This window comes from Octodon degus, unplaced genomic scaffold (assembly GCF_000260255.1).
Source record: "Octodon degus isolate 3935 unplaced genomic scaffold, OctDeg1.0 scaffold00028, whole genome shotgun sequence".
Classification (NCBI taxonomy): domain Eukaryota; kingdom Metazoa; phylum Chordata; class Mammalia; order Rodentia; family Octodontidae; genus Octodon; species Octodon degus.
The window spans coordinates 18599722-18623615 of record NW_004524604.1 but is presented as its reverse complement, the minus strand read 5'-3'; the positions used below and the strand labels follow the sequence as shown (position 1 = coordinate 18623615).

The window sequence follows — 23894 nt, the reverse complement described above, 5'->3', positions numbered from 1 at the left end:
AAAAAAAAAAAAAAATGTGGAGATGAAACATGAAGCTACACTATGAAATATTTACCCATCTATATTCCTTTCTTTACATTTGCTGAATGTGCTTAATACCACTGTAGAGGACTGGGGAGATAGCGTAGTAGAATAAGTGCTTGCCTGGCAAGCACAAGGCACTGAGTTCAATCCCCAGTTCCACAAAAAAATAAATAAATAAATAAAATAAAAAAAACACTGTAGAGTGGAAGAAAGGTCAGAAATTGATAAATCATTTTATCTTTAAAACTCAGGCCTGGGCCAGGGAGATGGCTCAGTAGAATAAGCGCTTGCCTGGTAAGCATAAGGGCCTGAGTTCAATCCCTGGTTCCGCAAAAAAAAAAAAAAAAAAAAGAAAAGAAAAAAACAACTCAGGCCCAAAATGGTTTTAACAGGATAGCTAGATATTGGCAGATGTTGCCTAAGTCCTAGTTCTAGTATTCCCACCCCCCTTTTCTATCATGAAAGGAATAGAACTGAATTTTTGTTGTTGCTTATTTAGAAAATTACCAAGTCCATGATTTGTTTTATTTGTTCTAGATAGGTAACATAATTAAGAAAGTAAAACTGGAACAGGGGTGTATTCTAAAATTCTTTAATTGCCAGTTACTCTTTAAAATTATTATATGAAAATTATGCATTTACATATTAATTTATTTAAAATAAAAGTATAGTGAAATACCACACAAAACATTTAGGAACCAGTGAATATTTTCTGAGCTCTTACTATTATGTAACTTTTCTAGGTAAATAAATGAAAGTATAATAAATTAATTTTGCCCTCACTGTTCATCATTACTTTGAGGGGCCGGCCATATTGCTCAGTGGATTAAAGCATCTGCTTAGGCAGATGCAGGAGTTCAATCCCCAGGCCTGAGGGCATGCTGAGTGATTGAGACTGCGCGTGGTGGCACGCCCCTGCAATCCCAGCACTTGGGAGGCTGTAAGCAGGAGGATCACTATGAATCCAGTCTATGCAGTGAGACCCTTAAGACCCTGTCCTAAATACAGCGGGAGAGTTGTGAGGTTCGAACTCCAGGAACCTGAGGCTGACAGCTTTGTGGAAGCAGCCATTTAAAGGACTGAGCTAGGGCCAGGCCCCCAAGACCCTGTCCTAAATACAAAAACAAAATAAAACAAAACCCAAACAAACCATCATTTATTTGAAGGACAAAACTAGTATATCTGAGAAAGTAACAATATTACCTGTAATTTAAGATTCAAATAATGCCATTGTTATTATCATGGGTGAAATCTAACTGATAATTTCCCACTCACTGGTAAGTAGAGTGGTTGGAAAATCTGATTTGAACATCAAATGGAGGAGGGATTTAAATTGGTCAGAAAAACAGGATAATAAGGTAGAAAAGATCATTGCTGAACAAAGGCAAGTCTTAGAAGGTTAGGAAAGATAGTTTGGCTACAGAAAATGGTTTTTAACAGATACTGTGCAAAATACAGACTGGGTCAAGATTATAGAATGATTCAATCTGAATAAAGACTGTTGAGCAAAAGGAGTAGTGTAAAGGTGCTGTTTTATGAATACTAATTTATATATGATGGGCAGGATAGGTACAAATGCAAGAAGAGTACATAAGAATCGAAGGTAGTACTACAGATATAACATGATAAGGGTCTGGATGGGGTCGAAGGTAGGTAGGCACTTGGAAAGTGAAGAATGGATATCTATGAGCTTTTGTACACGGACAGCGAGGCTTCGGCTTCTTGATTTACAGGAGCCGGGGGGAAGGAGAAGAGACACAGTTCTTGTTTTGGCTTGATCAATTTGGAAAACGAGATACTAACACTAACAGAAATGGAGATGTTAAGTGCAGGTGCTAGAAAAGGGGATGAATTCGGTCTTAAACATATTGAGTGCTTGCTTTGGCAGCACATAGACTCAAATGGGAATGATACAGAGATTAGCATGGCCCCTGCACAAGGATGACACACAAATTAGTGAAGTGTTCCAGATTTTAAAAAAATATTGAGATTAAGGTAATATTTAGGAAATGGCAGTTAAATGAAAGGAGACTTTAGAACTGGAAATACAGAATACAGACTTGTAGATCAGCTGAATAAAAGAGGATGTGGAAAAATGGGCACAGATAGTAAGGGGAGTACTTACAGGGAACAGACTTGAGAGCACTGTTCTAATTGAAACACAGGAAGCAGAAACACCCAGGAAGTGCTGCTTAGTGCAGATTCTTGATTTAAAAAAAAAATCTTTTAAAGATAGTTCATTCAGTAAAGAAATGTGATAATGAATGATTAAAAAAATTGGGGGGGGGGGTTCCCAGCCATAGAAGACCTTGTCTGAAGGTTATAATAAGTAGTACTAGTTAGAACACATTAGACATAATCAAGGGAGTGCTATAACTAGACATTTCAGAAAAGAAAAATTACCCTTTTTAGTTGCAAAGTAATTGTCCCTCACCAAGAAGATAGGCAGGTAGTATCTCAGCAAATAATAATGATCAGAATTATCTTTTGAGTCCTATATTTTACAGAACTAAGGACTTTACATATACTTCTTTTTATTATCTCAGAAAGGTGAGCATTAGAGAAGTAAAATAACTTGCCTGTTGTCATATAACTTTTAAGCAGAACAGCTGGCTTTCATGTCCAGCTCTGCCTACCTACAGATTAGAAGCCAGACTTTGGAGTTGTGTGGCTATGGTTTGACTCTTCACTCAGCTCTGTGACCTAATGCTCATTCAATCCAGAAATATTCAAAGCTTTTCCTGTGGCAGATGCCTTGCTAGGTACTGTGGCTAAAGTGTGGCCTCAAAGAGCTCACTGTTGAGGGAAGGAAGCAAATAAAAATAATCATAAGGCATCAGCAATATCATATATAAGATCAGCTAAGGGGGATATAGGTGCACATTAGAAAAACGACAGCAGTTTACACTAGTAGTTGGCTACATCTGTTTTTTTTTTTTTTTTTTTTTTTGGCGGAACTGGGGATTGAACTCAGGCCCTTGTGCTTGCCAGGGAAGTGCTTATTCCACTGAGCCATCTCCCTGGCTCCTCATGGCTACATCTGTTGATGAATAAAACTTACGTCTGGTTCAGCATTTAATACCTGTGTGATGTTGGGCAATTATTTTCTCTATACTTTAATTTTATCATAGCTAAAATAGATTTAGTTATATTTTGATAGGACTGTCAGACTAAACAAGTTTTAACGAATATTAAGCATTTTAAGAAGGGCTCAATAACAGTACTGGCACTGCCAGTAGATACTGAGCAGTGTATATAGATGGAGGAGTTCCTGTTAAGCCTTTTAGGGAACCTGTTGGTTCCCTAAGCCAACTGTTTTTCCATTTTTATTTTTAAAAGAATGATAGGAAGAAGAGTGGCATGGAATGCTCTAATAGTAATATTTATCAAATTAAGAGAAAGACAGAATCCATTATCTTGAAAATCAAGCTAAGCGCTAGGCTTATGTGCTTTAGGATTCTAGAAATTGTTTTTGCTTACATAATTTATGATTAATATAGTTAAAGGAAAAATGATGGCGGGGCCGGGGAGATGGCTCAGTAGAATAAGTGCTTCCCTGGCAAGCGTAAGGGCCTGAGTTCAATACCCGGTTCTGCCAAAAAAGAAAAAGAAAAATGATGGGAATGTATTTATATGTCAAAATAAGGGTAAAATATCTCACTAGTAATGTACAAACTAGAGGAGTTAGAAGGTGAGCCTGTTTTATTGGAAACAAGAAGATAAGCGACCTGATATAATTTTTGGAAGGTTAAAATTTTAAATTCAAGTAGTAAAAGATTTCCCAAGGAGAATCCTAAGGACATAGTTAGAAAAAATTGTTTCCTACATCTAAGTAAAAAATATTTAAAATCCCACAAATATGCAAATAATTAGAATATAGCACAATTAAGTAATCTTTTTGAATCATTGTACTAGAAATACATGAAAGGTAAGTCTACAGAAATTTTAATTTGTTTTAGAATGACATTAAGTTCAATTTTAGAAAGTGTAAATATAAAGCCATCTAGAAAGTTTATTAAAAATGTACATTCCCAGCCTCATCCACAGACAGCCTGACTTTCTAATTTGAGAGGGGGCTAAATTTGTCCTTTTTGTGTCGAAGCTGCTGCTGTGGATATAATGCACAAGCTGGGCAAATGCTGTGGCACTGAGCCACACACTAGCCTGAAACTTGCCCTTGTAATAAGTACCCTGAAGTGATTTTCATGTAAGTAAATGGTCCTCAGACTATATAATGATAAACAGGTATGAGGAGTTTTCAGAAACAGAAAAGAACCAACATTCAGATCCAGATTATGATCCGTCAGGGTAGGTCTGAGAGCCCTATTTTTATCTTCTATGTCTACCTCCTCCAAATTTGAATAAATACAAACATTCCTGTTAAGAACGTAAAACTTTCTAAAATTAAGTGGCTCACAAATCATAACCTATTCATCTTCATACAGCTGCAAATTATTTTGTCAAACGTTTATTAGAATCCACATTTGGCTAGGGACTATACTACTTTAATCTATATTATCTTAATATTCCCAAGGATATTGTCACATCATTATTTCTGAGATTAGGAAACAGTGCTTTTGGCTTCAAGAAACAGAAACCCAAATTAAAGTGGTTTAGACCAAAAAGAAGGGTACTAGCTACAATAGGAGAAATCCAGAGGTGGGGTAGATTTCAGGACCAGTGGAACCAATAACTGAAGAATGTCATTGAGACTCCAAGTTTTTCCCCTATCTCTGCTTTGCAAACATCTAACATGCCAACCTTATTTGAAAGCTGTTTCCTTGTGGGTTATAGGATAGCTGCTGACAGAGAGGTTCTTTCCCCTCACTTGCATACAGGCAGAGTGATTGCTTCCCAGAGGCTAGTTAAATTAATCTCAAATTAAAATCACAGTGATAATAGCATAGTATTACTTCACTAAGCGAAGACTACTGTTTCCAATTTTTTTCATTATTGTCCCTGTAAGGAGACACTTTTTTCTAAATTGCTGCTTCCTGATGAAATTTTTATGCAGATATATATACATTTGTGTGCTATGTTTTGTACATAAAAAGAATAAATTAATCACCTTGCCTTGAGACTGCACAGCCTAGACTCAGCTTCACTCTGGAGTTCCAGATCGGGTTGGTGTTCTTTGGGGTACATGCCCATGTGAGGGAGGTATGGGGACACAGCAAATGTATGGTTTCTATTAGAGGGGAGACCGCACTAAGGAGTGAGCGAATACAGCTAGGCAAGCAATAGTGACCTTATTCAATCCAAGAAAGAGAGACTAATTTGTTACTGGTAAGTAGTAAAGTTCATTCAGATCAGGATTTTGGCTAACAACAATGCTGTATTCATTAGAATTTGGTTGTCCTTTTTTTTTTTTTTCCCTTGGAGGTAATTTTATAATGGAGCATTAAAATAGTGTTGTGGGTTGAAATTGTTGTTCTATACGTATTGGTTATGTTAAAGAAGTTGTTAGAGCTTTCTAAACTTCATGTTCTTCATCTTTAAAGAGGGATTATAATTCTCTTGGTAGAACATTAGGATTTAAAAAAAGTATTACATTGAAACACACAAATGAGAACAATGTCTTTGCAACTGTTAGTCCCCACCCCCTTTTTTTCTGAAAAAAATTAAGTGAAGGCTTAGGAATTCATGGTCTAAGAAACATTACTGTGATTTGTAAAATAATTTATTTCCTATTCCTTTTCAAAAGTTATTTTTTACAGAATAGATACTATAGTTAGTACACTTAGGTCGGTTATGTCAACAAACCTTATTCAGGTATGGTGACAATTCACTACACTATTACTTGTATAGATAAAAGGAAAAATATTTTTTAAGTGGTTTGTTATATGTGTTGGTTGCAGAAAAGCTTAAAATTAGGTCTAAAGAAAATTGATAGATTATCTTCTGTTAAACAGCTGTAACCAGAAGCTGACATACATGAAAAGTGAAGCAAAATGTTTATGAATGTTAATTCTTTATTTCTAGGATAAATCTATCAGCACAAGTTTACCTGTCCTAGATTTAATAGATGCCATTGTACCAAATGCAGTTCGTCAAGAAATGATTAAGAGAGAAAATCTTTCAGATGAAGACAAACTGAACAATGCTAAGTAAGCCCCGTAGTTTACATTATAACATAATGGCTTTTAAATTCTTTGCTTAAAGGTTAAGTTTCACATTTTTAATTACAATTTATGGGAGGAATATGATTTAAAAATCAAACCCTACTGGGCTTGATGGTGCACACCTGCAGTCCCAGCACTTGCGAGGCTGAGACAATAGGAGCCCTGGGAGTTCGAGGCCAGCCTAGGCTACATAATGAACTCAAGACATAATGAACTGTGAGACTTTCCTCAAAGCAAAATAAAAACTCATAACCTTAATCTTTCTATAGCTCTTGGGAGGCTGTAAACAGGCGGATCACTGCGAGTCCCATCTAGTAGACCCTGAATACCCTGTAAACCCTTTCCTAAAAAATTAAAAAAAAAAAATCTTTCTATAAAGTTAATTTTAAAAAAGATTCTTTTGTAAAAGTGTGTTAAGTAAAAACATTGTAGCTGACAAACACCAAGATATTTTTCTTGTCTTTTTAAGATATGCCATTTCAGTTGCTCGGAAGATCGGTGCCCGGATATATGCATTACCTGATGATCTCGTAGAAGTAAAACCAAAGATGGTTATGACAGTGTTTGCATGCTTAATGGGTAAAGGGCTGAACAGAATAAAATAATGAAATGAGAATGATCTTCTGCCACACGAAACACAATGAATGTCTCAGTTTACAGAATTCTGAAATGTAGTGGATATAAAATCAGAGAATATTTGTATGCTCAAAATAGTTATATATTCCATAATGAATTTAATATCTTGTTCATATTAGAATTTGTCAACCTTTGGGAGCAACATAATTAAGTTTACCAATCAATGCTGATTAAATAGAGTATGTTCATTATCAAGATGCTATTTCGCAATTATTTTTGTTCCCTAAAGTCTTATTAAAAAAAAGACTAATTCATTCTTCTTGTTCAGAAATGATCAGTACAGTTTTGCTATAAAAATGTTTTGATTATTTTTTGGTGTGTTTAATTTTTATCAGAATTGTTTTCAAAGTCTGATCCAGTCTGCTCTTTTATTGTCTTCCTCAAACTGTGTAAAATGGTTTAAAACTTTCTGTAAATTTCTCTATTGTCTAAAATTTTAAAGTGACAAGTATTGTTCATTAACATTAAACTTTTATATATGAGAACTAATTCTTGAATGGACAGCAAAGTTACTGTCTTATATAAGTAGTGAGTTTTTACTTAATTTCAATTGCTTTGGTACTTTACATATTCTACTTTGGTAATACAGCTTTACTTATAATATGTACATGTCTGTACATATTATGTGTGTGTTACACATGAATTACCCAGGTTTTCTCGAATGTTTAATTGGTCAGTTAGCCAAACTTTACATATTTATTTTGGCCTCAATGTGTGATGATACTTTTCAGTTTGTGGACATCTAATACATGAAGATTTCACAAGTATTCATTACGAATGTGCATATAGTTATTTTTTAATTGACTTCTTCGAAATACTTGCAGCCAAACATTGGCTAGAATGTCCCAAATCATGGTGACATTTTCCTGTTAGCTTTCAATTACACTTGCTAATTTAGGTCTACGAAAACTATATATACCATGTACAATATGCCCACTAAACATCTTCAGTAGAAAGTAACATATAGCCAGTATTCAACATAAAATAATTTCACATTTTTCTTTTATAGTCTCCTGTGAACTGGCAATGTTTGTTTAATGCTGTGTTATTGCAAATTACTAAAGCATGTGGTCTTTTTTTTCTGAATTTTTAGTAGACCAATTTTGCTGCTCACGACTGAATCTAGAAAGGCACTTCTTCCATCTAACATTGTTAATGCCAGTAAGCAATACTTGTGTGCAACAAAACGCTGTCCCTTGATCTCAGTGTGAATGGCCTACGTTCTCCTTACACCACTGATTAAAATATCCACAGTAAGAGAGTACTGAATGGGTTTAGACTTTTTAAAGTGAAATGATTAACATGTGGAGTTTTGAAATACATTCTTTACAAAAGAGCTTTCTTTCCCTTTTATATTTTGATGATTGTTTCCTTGTATGATGATTAAGGTTTGTTCTTTTGATATTATTTAAATCATGCTTCCTTCTTTTTTCCCCCATCATTATATTTACTAAGCTGATTTACATGAAATTTGACACTGGAGGTCACAAAGTATATTTAATAAAAAATGCTCTGTATGTAGAAATGTGTCAGTATTTTATTCAAAGAAAAATACAGTTTTGAAAATTCATCTGGTCTAAGCTTACTTTTCAGAAATGAAAGGAATTTCTAAGTGAACTGCTAAAATAAAACAACTTATATTCGATCATTTACTTGGTAGTGAAACAGTTATTTTCATCCTTATATATGAAGAATTTTATTAAAGACCAACTGTGTGGTTACTACAAATTTATTCATTTATTTTTTATTTTATTTTTTTGCAGTACCAGGGATTGAACTCAGGGCCTTTTGCTTGCCAGGCAAGCACTTATTCTACTGAGCCATCTCCCCAGCCCCCAGTTACTACAAATTTAGATTGTGTTGAAATACTCTGACTGAATCAACCACTTCACTAACATCAATGTATTGTCTCCTGTGAGCCACTGACTACATTAGTAGATAGTGATACTGCAATAGGAGAACTAAAGCAGAAAAATGTGAGACTGACTTGGCAGTTGAATTTCAAATTCATTTGGGTGGTTATGGAAGGTCTCTGTAAGGATGTTTTATATGGCCTATCAGTGTTCCTACAAACAATGCAGAAAGAGGCTTGGAGGCGTGATATACAAGAAATAGGTAATTATGGCCTGAAGGAAAGGAGTCTGAAGATGTTAAGAGGGCCTATCTTACTTGTATGATTAGGCCTCAATCTGTATTTTATTGCCTCTCTCACTGGGGTTGTGAGTGCTGTTCTCTTTATATCTGTGATTTGGGCGAGTTTCTTTGACTAATGTGCTGCTTTTGAATCTTACATACTGTGGTTCATAATACTACCACTGGGGTCCCAATCATTGATTTTCTTGTCACATATGCAAAGTGACATAGCCTGTTAATCTCTGCTAGATAAAGAGTGCACTATTGAGGCAAGAGGATATTTGGCATCTGAGAGGATCCCAAAACTTTTGAAGACTAGAGTGTAATTTCAGCACTGACTTACCTTAAAGCAAATACAACTCAAAAATACTTTGGAATGTTTCCTGCATTCATCTCCTAGTAGACACTTTATCTACCTAAAGTGGGTTGGAATTGCCTCAACTATTAGAAATTAATCCAGCCTCCATGAGAATCCTCTGGATAAAGAATCATCTAAGCCCCAGATAGTTGAAAAAGGTGATAGCTTAAAAGGTGAAACAATGTCTTGCTGTCTTTATAAAATGTCTCTGTCTTGCTAGGGATAGTGTAATATGTAGATCTATCTATCTTTCATCTTATATCTGTCTAAGCCATCTGAATCTCCAGCAATGCGCAGGGTTAGAGTTGTTCTGCTGCTGACTATAGATGTTTTGCTGAACTACAAAGTGTATAAACATATAAGTATATAACAATATGTACCTGTATATTCACTGGCTGCAAATTTACAGTGACCAATTTTGACATTCCATGAAATATACAAACTTGGAACTGTAGTAAACATCACAAACTAGTGGGACATTTGTCTAGAGATGACTGAAAAACACATTCAGGGGCTGGATCTTTAGCTCATGTGTAGAAGCTTGCTTAACAAGCTGGAAGCCCTGGGTCCAATCCTTGGCACCAAAACCAAAAAATAAACCTCACCTGGAAAATAGAGATTCAATAAATCAACTATTTTCTTTTCTTTTTTTTTTAAATCAACTATTTTCAAGAAAACAAAATGTTTGGAAGTGTAGGCAATCTTCTCAACTGCTAAGGCCTTTTTAAAAAGCTTAAAGGAGAGCCAGGGAGATAGTTCAGTAGAATAAGTGCTTGCCTGGTAAGTGCAGGGTCCTGAGTTCAATTCTTGGTACCACAAAAAAAAGAAAAAAAAAAGCTTTAAGGAGGACTTTGAATAATGAAAATTTACATCGGGGTGTTAAACTGATGAGAGGAACAGGAGTTGGAAAAAAAAATCAATCACCCTGAGTGGGATTATTCTGATTTAAATTATACATTGCCTTAAAACTGAAATCCTTTTTTTTTTTTTTTTTTTTTTTTTTTTTTTTTGAGACAGAGTCTTGCAATGTCATTCAGCCTGGCCTAGACTCATCATGTAGCCCAGGCTGGCCTTGAATTTACTGAGATTCTCCTGCCTCAGCATCCCAGATGCTGGGATTACAGGCATGTGCCACCAACCCAGGCAAATCTTTAAAAGTTTTAAAGGCACAATTCAGATATTTTCTATAGGCGATTTGTGGTAAGAATTATTTGGGAAATGTAATTCCATTTTCCCTCCTAACCAAAAGATGAAAGACAATAAAATCTGCTTTAAAGGTTTGACTGAAAGTACATTATTCAAAGAAGGAGCACTTGCTGTGCTTCGCTCATTTGTTGCCTAAATAACCGAACCAACTTGTAAAATCAGATGCAATAAGGAGGGAAGGGGAGGAGGAGTAGTACCTTTAAATGTGCATATCCTGCAGACAGATAGTTGAGGTTAAGCTTAACAGCCTAAGTTGTATGGTAATAACAATAAGCTCGTAATTAGCGAAAAAGGAGGGCTGCAAGGAAAGCCAACATTTTGGCCCTAGCCTTCTAAGGTCAATTAAGACTCAGGACACATGAGAACTTGTATTGTAACGTCATATAACTCAGTAGTGTCCCAAATTTTCTGATCAAGATTATGGGGCCAAAGAGGAAAGTGATCGATGATGTAGAGTGTGCCTAAGGAGAGTCACATGGAGAGAAAACATTCCCTCAGGCTTTCACAGAGAGCACACTGGCCAAGCAATGGCCGTGACTCATCCACATGGCTGACACTGACAAAGGTTCTACAAGCTGAGGTACAAGATCTCAGGATAAATCCTGAGGGGATTTCACTGGCCTTATCAGACCCAAAAGCTACAACTCTTGTTGCATAAGTCCTGCTTTACCTTGGTCTTAACCATCCAGCACAAAAGTATAAAAATGAAATATAAGAAGTAAAGCCATGCTGTTATGTTGAGCTGTAGGGGACTCAGGTCAACAATTTCTGACATTGCCAGTCAAGAGGAAGACCCAATACTATTAGGGGATACTGGACTGTTTAGAATATTTTGCTGAGTTTACACACCTATGATATTTAAATGATGGAACTTAACAAAAAAAGGTCATACAGATGAATGTCCATTTTGTATCTGTGTATTCAAAGTGGTTAGGATAGATATATAGTTGCATTCTCTTAATGAATAGAGTGATTTGTTCTAATGGTGTTTGTAAATAGGATATCACGTCTGCATCTTGTACAGCAATTAACCACTAGGAAGAATGTATGCAATGTGTTAATTATTGAAACTGTCCTACTAATTTGGTTTGAAACTGTCATTGCTATTTGTTTCTCAATAAAATTATGGGGAAAAATGCATATCCACGGGATACACCTTCAGCACCTGTGAATTACATGGACTTAACTGTGACATCAGGAAAATTACATGACTTCAGGAATATCGGGTCAATTTCAGATTGAAAACAAATGCTAACAAAAAATAGCCTTGGAAATGAGGGTAACAGCCCCCTGTACTTACAGACAAACCCACAAATCTGGCGTTGCTGCAGGGCTCTCCTCTGCTGTGGACACAGTGCCCCAGAATGAAGTACAATTCCACAAGGAGTTTCCACGAAACATTAAATCATCATCAGCTCAATTACCATACCACTGTATATTTGTTAAACGTGCAGCACCAGACGGCAGTGAAATTACTTCAAGCCTGCAACCTGGGTGTGGACACCGCCCGGGTTGGAAGTCTCAACGTCCCTCGCTGCTAGAAGCCTCGCAGTAGCGACGAACTCCCTAGTGCTGGGGGCGTGGCGTCCCTCGGGCCCGCCCCGCCAGAAGCCCCGCCCACCGAGCCCGGCGCGCCGCACGCCCCGCCTCATGTCGTCGCTACAGCGGAGAGAACGATGACGTGAGGGGAGAGCCGCGAACATCTATCTCCTCTGGGCGCAGCTGGGACGGCAGTTCTCACAGCCCCGGAGTCCGAGCTCAGAAGCGCCTCTCCGAGCTCCTCTCCTACCGACCTCGCCCTCCTCCCCGGGCGGGCCGCCTCCCGCGCGGCCTTTACGGCTCCTGGCACGGCCCCGCGCTCGGCTGCCGCCCTGGCGCGCTCCACTCTGTCGTCCCCGGATGGGCGCGGACCAGCTTGGCCCGGGCGCCGGCGGCTGGGGAGGGGGCGCTGGCCCCGGGGCCGCGCATGCGCTGCCACCAATCTGGGGCTCTCAGTGGAGAGCGAGTACTGGCTGGGAGGGGAGACGACCCCCTTCGGGGCCAACGGGCCGCACGCGGAGGCGGCTGTGGGAACGACTCACCCCTTTTCCAGCCCTGGGGCGGGGCTGGGGTCGGGGTCTGGGCCCATGGGGGCTCCGCCCCCGTCTCCTGGCCTGCCCCCTTCGTGGGCCGCGATGATGGCGGCCCTGTACCCGAGCACTGACCTCTCGGGCATCTCCTCCTCCTCCCTGCCTTCCTCCCCATCTTCCTCTTCGTCGCCAAACGAAGTGATGGCGCTGAAGGATGTGCGGGAGGTGAAGGAGGAGAACACCCTGAATGAGAAGCTTTTCTTGCTGGCGTGCGACAAGGGTGAGAATGAGGCCCCTTTCCCCGCCTCTCCACGCCCCTGCGCGTGCCCCCGGGTCTTCTCCCAGCCGCGCTCACTCGGGCGTCCTCTCCCGCCGCGCAGCTGTCCTGCAGCGCCGCCCCCGCCCTGCGCGCGGAGCTGGTGCGCGCGCCACCCCTGGGGGCCGCTCTGGCGGTGGGTTCCCTTCTGGGGGTCAGGTGTGGGGCTGCGGTGGTGGGAACCCGGACCCTGGAGTTTCAGCTCCACCCCAGATGCTGACCACGTGAATGATCTCGTTACCTCCTACCCTCGCTTCTTTTTGGGAACTGAGCGCCTGGTTTCGGACCTTGTGGTCTAAATTTCAATAACCTTTCCTAAAGATTTCTCCTCTTCATGGGCTCTGACTTGACCTGTTTTGTTGTGGTGGTTGTTGGTGTTTTGAAAAGAATCTTATGTTATTTGGCGTTAGTTGCCCAGAGCCTTGATCTGTGATGGTTAAATAGAGATAGATATTTGCGTCAATGTATCCTAGTAGAGAAACATGAAATCAGAACAGAACTGGAAAATTCTGCCTTACTTCCCAAAACTTACTCTAACCTTAGAGAGCATCTTTGTTTCTTGTTTTTATTAGGAACTGCTCCACAGCCTTCTTTAAGAGAGAAAGATAGTGAAAGATTATTACAGGAGGAAAAAATGGGTGGTAGATTTAGTGTTTCCCTTTTTAATCTACAAAGTCTGTAAATCCATTTTTATGGCTGTATTAAAACTTTTCGCCATAAACAGGCCTTCAAGTGATGCTTATAATAAAAGAAATAGGAAATTGCCCTCAGACTGCTTTTATTTCCTACAGAAATAAAAGTACTGTCAATTTTCTGTTTCACAATTTATGCAGCTTGCTGTACAGTGTCCATGCTCACTTAAGAAAAGTCTGTTAAAATAGACATCCAAAATATGCAGTATATGCAAACGGGAACTGACACTATACACGATTTTTTGCTTGTTGTGTGTGTGAGTTTTAAGGACAGTAACTTTTCTACTGCTTTTTTTTTTCTTTTATTAAGTTATGTATTGGATACAGGGTTTAGCTACGCAGCTCTAACTTGTAGTGATCCTCCTGTCTCAGCCTCTCCAGTGCTGGGATTGCAGGTGTGCACCACCACACTTGGTCTCAGTGACCTACTGGGCACGCCTGCGGCAGAGAGCCCTTGCAGCGTGTGGTGCCACTGATCAAACCCGAGTCCCTGCATTTTCCAGGCAGGCACATAGACTGCTGAGCTGTTTCCTGGGCTCCTCTCACTGCTTTTGAAATAGGATTTTATGTATACAACTTTATGAAAGTACATTAATGCGTAAAAAGTTTGCCTATGCTTGTTAAGCCACTTTTATGTTCTCATATAATAGTAGTAAGTAATGAGAAAACATTTGTTAAAGTCTATCATAGATACAACTTTGAATAGTTTAGGAAATGTAAAGAAACATAAACATATGGTCTATGGGTTATGTAATATTATTTCATATTGCTGGAATACCTTGAGTTCTCCTCCCTCAAAGTTTCTGAGTGGGGAAGGGAAAAGATTGTCTTACATTGGAATAAATGGTCACTTTTACCCTAGTTCATATGTTGTGGATATTGTAAAGCAAACAGAAAAGGAATTTTCTCTTCTTGTTAAACTTGAGGACAGAAATAACATAATGAAATGTGACTGGAGTAGGGATGGTATTTCCATGGTATATATTAAGGATTATTACATGACATATTTCAAATAAGAATTTTAACTGATGACAGTTAAATTCATAGTAACATTTAAAGCAGCTTTTTTCTTTGTGGAACCCGGGATTGAACTCACGCCCTTGCGCTTGCCAGGGAAGTGCTTATTGTACTGAGCCATCTCTCTGGCCCCTTAAAACAGCTCTTGATATTATTGTTAGTTTCCCATGCTATAACATCAAAATCCTTGGACAGATTGGCTTTTGGAGGTCAGATAGAAACTAAATATGTGTTATCCCTGCATATGAAGCTTTTCAACATGAGATAAAATTTTTGTATTTCAGATATGTTGAAACAAAGTCTTTGGTTAAGTTTGGAGAAGTGGTACATGACTCACACGTGCTTTTGGTACATAAATTTGAGTTAGAGTAGTGTTTTTTTGCTTATATGTTTGTATGCACTAATATTGTTGAACATTTTTTAGTGTTGCCTAAATCAGATCTAAAAGTGAAAATTTTTCTAAAGTAGTAGAAACTTCTCCCACTATATTGGAATCTTCATCAGACCAAAAAGCAAACATTTATTAAAACAACTACTGGAATAGTGTTCTTGCATTTTATAGTTTCATTTAATGTATGTCAGTGAGCTAGATTTCTCTCTCTCTCTCTCTCTCTTTTTTTTTTTTTTTTGCTCCTTGAATGGCTCCAGGGCACTTTTGCATGGCTGGAATGTTGTGGGGATCGAACTACAGCAAACTGAGGCTGCCAGCATTGTGGAAGCAGCCACTTAAAGAAGTGAGCTAGGGCTGGGCCCCCTCTCTCTCTCTCTCTGTATTTTGTATCTATCTGGTAATAGTTGAATGAATGAAAATCATTTGTGTCAGAAAAGATGTATCTATCCACGTTTGGATTTACAAATTGGAAATTAAACTTGCTTTGTGTGATTGTTTTATAAGTCTTGAATTCTTCATGTTCAGTTTATTCAGTAAAGGTAAAAGGCAAGCATGGTATTTGAAGAGTGCCACACAAATCAGCCTTAACAATATTATGCTATATGTGTAAAATGTTTATAATATGGAATCTAGGATTTTCTAAAAGAAAAATTGTGGAGATGAGGTTATTTTTAATGAGTGGGTGACCCTTGGAAACTGTGTGCAGATGAAAGAATAAACTAGAAATCTATTGTATAGTTTTTAATAACTGGCTTTTATGTAAAGGAGCTCAACAGACCTAGGCAATTGTACACTGAAGTAGTAGTCACTTAATAATGGCAATTACTGGGACTGGGGTGATGGCTCAGTAGAATAAGCGCTTTCTTGTCAAGCCCAAGGGCCTGAGTTCAATACCCGGTTCTGCAAAAAAAAAAAAAGAAGAAAGAAAAGCAATTACTGGGCCAGCAAGATAGCTTAGTGAACTAAGTGCCTGCTCAGGTGAGCACAGGGACCAGAGTTTGATCCCAGGCACCACTTGGCGCTGGCCCCTTGGGCTGAGCTGACCACTTAAGATGGGGTGTGGTGGCGCATGCCTGTAATCCCAGCACTGGGGAGGCTGAAACAAGAGGATCACTGTGAGTCTGAGCTGCCTAGTGAGATTCTGTACCAAATATAATTAATTAATTAATTAATGGCTATTACTGATCTTCACTATGTGCCAGGATCATCTCAGAGATAACACTTTTTATAAATTGCATAAAGTTTGTATAAAATTTAGAAAAAGTTAATTGAGTTTCTGTTCCAGAGATGTAAAGTTCACTCTGGACCCCCTAAATGAAATTCTCAACATACACTTACTCTTTTTAGACATGGACCCCTCATTCAGAGGTCAAGGCTAACTGAAATAGGAGCTAACTATAGGTATATGTAATTAAATATTAAGTAGCAATTCTGACCACGCATACCATTTTCTCCACTGAGAGTACTTGTGGTAGTGAGCCCCCTTTACTTGTGGAAATCTGTGGCATCTATTCCTTGCTGACAGAATAGTAGGTAAATAGGGCCTGCGATATAGCTCAGTGGAATAAGTGCATACGTGGCAAGCACAAGATCCCGAGTTTGATCCCTGTTACTGCATACAAAACAAAAACAAAACAGAAAAGTAATGGGTAAATAATGCTTATTATGTGCCTAAACTAAGTACGATCCATTTTAATTTTCTATATTTAAAGTAGCCATTGAATAGATAGTAGTTTTTAATATATGTTCATGAACATAAACCCTTTAATTTGCTGATGATCAATAATTAGTTTTTTTTTTGTTTGTTTGTTTGGTTTTTTTTTTTGGAACCAGGGATTGAACTCAGGCCGTTGTGATTGCCAGGCAGGCGCTTAATAATTAGTTCCTGTGCAAGAAAGGAGGTATGAAAGGATTTTGTGCCTGCCAAGTCTTCATGGAGAGTATTTTTGGGAAATTTAATTTGTAATTGAATCAGCAGTTCCCTCTTGACATTTCAGCATGGGGGCAGAGGAAGCATATGGAAGGCACAGTTTCGCCATTCTGCTTGTGCTCAGTGTGTTTTGTTTTCTGTCATCTTTGTGATATGATTGCTGCAGTATAAGAACCGATCTTTTGATGAGTTCTTTTTGTACCTTTGGGCTAAGGATAAGCCACTGTTTTATTAACTTTATATATTTGATGGGAATTTTTTGTTATAGCTATTTGAAAAGAGGTTTTTGAAGAGAATGATTAAAGAGGTTTGGGGCAAATTAGAAGAAATGCAGTGTATTGGCTATTGCTGAGTTTTATGTTGACATGTGGCACCTAATGTAAAAAGGTATGCACCATAAGGGAAGAATATTTTTCAGAAAAGACAAAATGAAGAGAGTATGGTAGGCATCACTCTACAAGCATTTCACATGTTCTTATTAAGTGTACTGCTTAAGTATTTCATACAGGAAAGCTTTTCAATTCACCGAAGTTTTAGAATGTACTGAGAAATATTACTATAGGAAGTGGTTCATAGTTATTTTAATACAAAAGCAAAACAAAAGGACTCTTTAAGTCACCAGAATCTTGGTAGATAATTTATGTATAGCACAAATCCTTTTTTCTTTTTGAGACAGGGTCTCAGTGTACGTTTCAGGTGGGCCTTTAACTCACTATGTAGCTTAGACTGGCATAGAACTGAGTGATTTTCCTGCCTCTGGCTTACAAGTGTGCACCACTATGCCTTGCTTAACACAAAACATTAAGCTGCCTCACAGTTCTATAATACAGGCATTTCTTCATAGCAGTCCTATAAGCGTGGTGTTTGTTTTTTTTTTATTATGCTGTTCTTTTATTTGTTATTAGAATATAAAGTTCTTGTATTAAGGCATTGAAAAATGCTTTACTAATAAATTAAGGACTGCATCCCTATCTTTCAGTTCGTTTTTTTTTTCTGTAATGAAAATATTTTCTTATGCTATAAGTGAGGAACAGTAAGAAAAGTATATTTGTGTACAGTAGATCTGTCTGAGGGAAGAAGCAAATGTTCTGTTTAAATGGTATATGGTATATGTCATTTAGAAGTTAGGCTGTTTCTAGCACAGAGCAATCTTTTTTTCTGGTCAGTTAAGAGAAAAAAGATCCCAAGCCAAATCATGGTACCTTGTGTATTACAAGATTGAAGGATGTTAGAAGATTAACATTTGATTTTATAAGTAGTATTATAGCCTAAGAATAATCCCTCTTTTAGCAGCCAGTACTGTATTTTATTTGTGGCTGCCTCACATTTAGTCATTCTGAAAAGTTTAAGATTTAGGATTAATAATTTAATAGGTAATGAAGGGCTCAGTGGCATAAGTGCCTACCTGGCAAGCGCAAGGTCCTGAGTTTGATCCCCAGTACAACTAAATAAAGAAATAAATAAATATTTTTAAAAATAGATAATGAGAAGTTCAGAAGTTAAGAGATTGCTAAGTAGTGACTTTTAAGAGCCAAAATGAGTGATCAGGATTAAAAGAATTCCAGCACTGTATGAATGTGAGATCCATTAGAATGTCTTTGGGTATAAGTTTTTCTTTTTAAATAAAATCTGTTTTAAGTATGACAGCAAAAAATTATGACAGCAAACATTCCAATTAGATTAATGTAATTGCCACACTTAGTTTGTACAACTTATAACATGTCAAATTCCTCTAACACTTCATAACTAATTTTTGTTAGCATGAAAGTAACATTGATCAACATCAGTGTTCCCATTTTTTCAGTGCTGAAATTCACCATAATAAGCCAGAAATTCAAATGAGATACCAGTGAGGAAAGATTAAGAATCACATATTCTTAATACCGTAACATTTCTTAATTGTATTTCTTGTTTTAGGGAAGTTTTTTTGTTTTGTTTTTTGGTTCTTTTTTTTTTTTAACATTCTTTTCTTTTTTTTTTTTAGCAGTACCAGGGATTGAACTCAGGACCTTGCACTTGCCAGGCAAGCACTTATTCCACTGAGTTATCTTCCTGGCTCTAATAATTACTTTCAAAAGAACTGGCTGTGTTTTTGTTTTTATTTTGGCTGGCTCAGCCTGTCCTGAAGGTAGAGCTGGCTTGGCCTGTAGTACTAGGATCGAACCGGTCCCCCGTAGCTTCCTAAGCTTGCCTATGCAGGGGCTTCAGACCGCTGAGCTATTTTGCTGGCCCTTTTTTGTTTTTGAGGTAGAGTCTCACTGTAGTTCAGACTAGCCTTGAACTCACAGTGATCTTCCTGCCTTAGGCTCCTGAGTGTTGGGATCACAGTTGTGCACCACCATGCCTGGCTCTCCATTGCATGTCTTAAGGGTTTATCACAGGTGGAATATTTCTTGCTAAATAATTGAATTACTCTGGCATTTTATACACTTTCAGTTTTCAAATTGCAGTTTGGCTCTTACTGGTTGATTTCCTGACTGCTGATGGGTTGTTTGGCCTGCAGTTTGAAAGACATAGTGTGTGAGCACAGGAGTGGCACAGGGCAATTCTGAGTGGTAGCAAGGGTCAGTTCAGATAGGGCTTTGGAGGCCTCAAGGGAAAAATACTAGCTTTTTAATGTGATAGAAAATCATGTAAACTTGATACACTTTGGATTTACAAAGGCACTCTGAGGGAAAGATGGGGAATAAATTAAAGAGGTAGACCTAGAACAAGGATAAATAAACTATGGCCCATAGTTTGTAAGTCCTCTGTGTCAAGACTTTTTTTTTTTTAATTTAAAATGGTTAAAACTGGCTAAAAGAATAATATAACATTAAAATTCTAAGAAATTAAAGCTTCAGGGGCTGGTGAGATGGCTCAGTGGTCTAAAGCACCTACTTAGAATAAGCTTAGCAAAGCACAGGGACTGCGGTTCAATCCCCCAGCACCACATGCCAGCCAGCCCTGCCCCCTGGTGGGCTGAGCTGGCCACACACACACACACACACACACACACACACACATAAATAAATAAATAAAAAATTAAAAAAAAAAGCTTCAGTGTCAAATAAGAAAGATTTAATTTTGTTTATTTTCTGTATTTTAGGGAAGGGTCTGCAAGGTATTCAGGGTCTCATTACTAGATCAGACTCATAGTGATTTTCCTGTTTACAGCCTCCCAAGAGCTGGGATTACAGGTACATGCCACCACACCCAGTCTCAGTTGCCTTCTCAGCATTTCCTGGGGGTGGAGCCAGCATGGAAGGCCTGGGGATTGAACGCCCAGCCCCTGTGCCTGCTTGCATGTGCCTTAATCCGCTGAGCTATTTGGCCAGCCCAAGCAAGAGTTTATTGAAATGCCCCCATATTTATTTACATACAGACTCTATGTAGGTGCTTATAGGCTAAAAGGATCAAGTTGAGTAGTTGTGACTGAGGTGCCATAGCCCATAGCCTAGTATATTTACTATCTGGCCTGTTTTCAGAGTAAACTTGGGTTTTTTTTGTTTGTTTTAAATGTATTTGGTTGTTGCAGGATCTCATTGTGCAACTCGGACTCATAGTAATCCTTCTACTTTCAGCCTCCCCAGCACTGGGATTACAAGCATGTGCTTGAAGTGTGTGCCACCTTGCCTGGACCATACTCTGGAGGGTTCAGCCCACCCTGGGGGTGGGTCTGGTGTGACCAGTGGTGCCAGGGATCAAACCACTGTCTATGCACTTGCCTAAGCATGCCTAAGCAGGTGCTTTAGTCCACTGAGCTATCTTGCCTGTCCCCAGAATAAACTTTTTGATTCTTGTTTTAGAGTGTAACATACTATGAATTAATATAAAATTGCAATAGGGAAGAGAGCCCATGTAAACTGAATTCAAGTTCAGCTTGTACAGAGGTGACTGGACCTTTTAAAGGAAGCATGAAGGAAGAGAGAAAGGGGTAAATGTGACTCAGTAGAGCCAGGGAAGTGAAAAAATTCAGAAACTGGGAAGTGGGTAGTTGGTTTATGTTAAATCAATCAGGGTTTGCTACCTGGCACTTAATGTAAGTTAGGATCCTGCCTTTCCACAGAGGCTGGAAAACAGAGCCCCTGTCTTTAAGGGTTGGCTCAAATAGTAAAGTCTTGGTAGCCATGAGTTTTCTCAGGCAGGTTTATAAGATCATCTTAGTTAGGTGTCCTTGAGCTGTTGGGAACTATGTTTTGTTCGTGTGTATAGGCTAACAGTGAGACCTAATGAAGAGAAGCCGGAAGAGACTGAAGAGTTTGGTCAAGAAGAGAACGTATTTTAGTTGGCATACAAATTAAGTCTGTTTTGCTGCTCAGGAGAGACAAGTGGCTTAGATGAGAGATATCTATGGAAACAAATAGGTGAGTATAGGGAGTGTGTTGCAGAGGGGACAGAGGTGACTTGCTCTTGAATTGGTATACTCCCAGTGAAATTGAAGGTTTCTTTTTCATTCACTGAAGAAACCACCCATGTAGCCAAAAGAGTAAACAGATTGTGTTGTGTTTCCTCTCTACATATATATGTTTTGTTTTGTTTTGCTTTTCAAAATGCAGACTTGCTGTGTAGTCCAGGCTGGCCTTCAACCAACATTTATTCTCTCAGGGCTGGATTTATAGGCATGTACCACCACACCTGGGTTATGTGTTGTATAAGGGGCAAAGACAAACGATATATGCAACTCTGGAAAGCAGCTTCAGTATGAAATGAAAATATAAAGTATATCTGTCTGGCATATACCAGCATTTTGAATTGTAACTTTATCTTTATAACTAGCTTCTTTCTAAGTTTCTTAACTATATATATGCTTATCCTGAAAGTTTAGACTAGTCTTTTAAAATACAGCACATTGGGGCTGGTGAGATGGCTTAGTGGTCTAAAGCACCTACTTGGAACAAGCTTGGCAAAGCACAGGGACCATGGTTCAATCCCCCAGCACCACATGCCAGCCAGCCTCGCCCCCTGGTGGGCTGAGCTGGCCCCCCCCCCACACACAATAAATAAATAAATGTTTAAAAAAATGAAAATAAAATACAGCACATTGTTGTAAATGACTTGCAAATATGAACTTTGGGACTGAAGCAATGTTTTGAGAGATAATGACTGAAAATGTTACTAAATTAATGAAGTATAGAAGTACTTAGAAAGTCTAATGAGTCCCAAGCAGGATAAGTGAGATTAACTTTCACCAGGTTATACCATAATTGGGCCAGCAAGGTAACTAGGTGGAGTAGGTGCCTGCTTAGGCAAGCACAGGGCACAGAGTTGACACCGCACCACACACAATGCAGACCCCGCCAGTGGACACGCATGCCTGTAATCCCAGCGCTGGGGAGACTGAAAACAGGAGGATCACTGCGAGTCCCAACTGCGTAGTGAGACCCTTTACCCAGTGCATTAAAAAAGAAAAAAGTATAGGTGAGTTTTATGGATGCTATTCTTTCACTACCAAGGTTCTGAAATAGATTAGTCTCAAATAAGGCTTTACATCTTACTTCTGGTAATCATGATACATTTTTAACTGGTGTGTTTGACTAGTACTGTCCAGGTATCATTTTGTGAAGAGTGTCATTTTGTGAAGTAATTGCTAATTTTGTATGGAGTACTAGTGTCTTAATATTAATTAGTGGTACTGTGGAGGAAGTGTTTCTTTTTTGTGACTAGTTTTCTTTTTGGAATTAAGGAAATTCAGTGTCAGGAAAATGATTAACTTCTTTCAGAATGTGTAGGGACCGTAAGGCTATAGATTAAAAATAATAAATTTGTATTTTGATTTTTATTATGCTACTTTTATGTCAAATTATTGGGCATAGAAATTAAGTCTGTTTCACTGCTCAGGAGAGACATGTGGCTTACATGAGAGGTATTAGTACACATGGGAACAAGTTGCAGAGGGGACAGAGGTGACTTGCTCTTGAATTGGTATACTCCCTATGAAATTGAAGATTTCTTATTCTTTTAATCCAGTTTTAGTAGTTTTTCTTTCTGTATTATGCAGTCATTACTTTATTTTTCTTCTGATTTTCATTGATTTTTCTTTCCCTGTTTCTTATTCATAGTATTCTAAGGAACAGCTTTAATTTCAAGTCACTATTAGATTTATTCATTTTACATTTAAAAAGTAAAACGAAACAAAACAAACACCTCCCTGACTTTCTTTCACTTTTCTTTTAATTAGTTCCCCTTTCTGCACCATCACATCAGCCAGTATAATGGGCTGTTGTTGAAAATAATTATTCTGATTTTCCCACATGGGATAACTTTTGTGATTGTCAGGCGGAAGACAGTGTATGCACTCCTCGCAAGTCAAGCATTCCAGTCTGCCTTTGGATTTTGTGATCTAAATGTTCCCTGGTCCTTTACTTTTTTAAAAAAATTTTTTCCATAATTTTATTGAGAAATAGCAATGAGACAGTTTCAAACCAAATTGATAGGATAGTTCCAATAATTAACACATTGCATACATTCTTCCTAGTGGTTAATTGCTGTGCAAGATGCAGACATGATATCCTATTTACAAACACCATTAGAACAAATCCCTCTATTAAGAGAATGTAACTATATATCTATCCTAACCACTTTGAATACACAGATACAAAATGGACATTCATCTGTATCCCCTTTTTTTGTTAAGTTCCATCATTTAAATATCATAGGTGTGTAAACTCAGCAAAATATTCTAAAAGAGTCTAGTAGCCCATAATAGTATTGGGTCTTCCATTTGACTGGCAATGTCAGAAATTGTTGACCTGAGTCCCCTACAGCTCAACATAACAGCATGGCTTTACTGCTTATATTTCGTTTTTATACTTTTGTGCTGGATGGTTAAGACCAAGGTAAAGCAGGACCTATGCAGCAAGAGTTGTAGCTTTTGGGTCTGATAAGGTCAGTGAAATCCCCTCAGGATTTATCCTGAGATCCTGTACCTCAGATTGTAGATCCTTTGTCAGTGTCAGCCATGTGGATGAGTCACCCTGGTCCTTTACTTTAAAGGACCTCACTGATGAGAGAGAGAGAG

General features: G+C 38.3%; 2 protein-coding genes and 1 non-coding gene across 5 annotated transcripts in view; all 3 read left to right on the top strand.

Moving 5' to 3' along the window:
- The window catches only part of Pls1 (plastin 1), a 121942-nt gene extending 114553 nt beyond the window's left edge, over positions 1-7389 (top strand). The window contains exons 15-16 of the mRNA XM_023713013.1: positions 6007-6131; positions 6616-7389. Of these exons, the coding sequence (XP_023568781.1) occupies positions 6007-6131; positions 6616-6751 (261 nt within the window). The 3' untranslated portion in view covers positions 6752-7389. The remainder of the gene's footprint in view (positions 1-6006; positions 6132-6615) is intronic.
- LOC111816225 lies at positions 1897-2000 on the top strand. Its single transcript, XR_002820673.1, has one exon. It is a non-coding gene; the product is annotated as a U6 spliceosomal RNA (small nuclear RNA).
- Positions 7390-12133: 4744 nt separating the features above from the next.
- The window catches only part of Trpc1 (transient receptor potential cation channel subfamily C member 1), a 97822-nt gene continuing 86061 nt past the window's right edge, over positions 12134-23894 (top strand). For all 3 annotated transcript variants that reach the window (XM_004629214.1, XM_004629213.1, XM_004629216.3), the window contains exon 1: positions 12134-12828. In XM_004629214.1, coding sequence (XP_004629271.1) covers positions 12606-12828 — 223 coding nt within the window. In that variant the 5' untranslated portion in view covers positions 12134-12605. The remainder of the gene's footprint in view (positions 12829-23894) is intronic.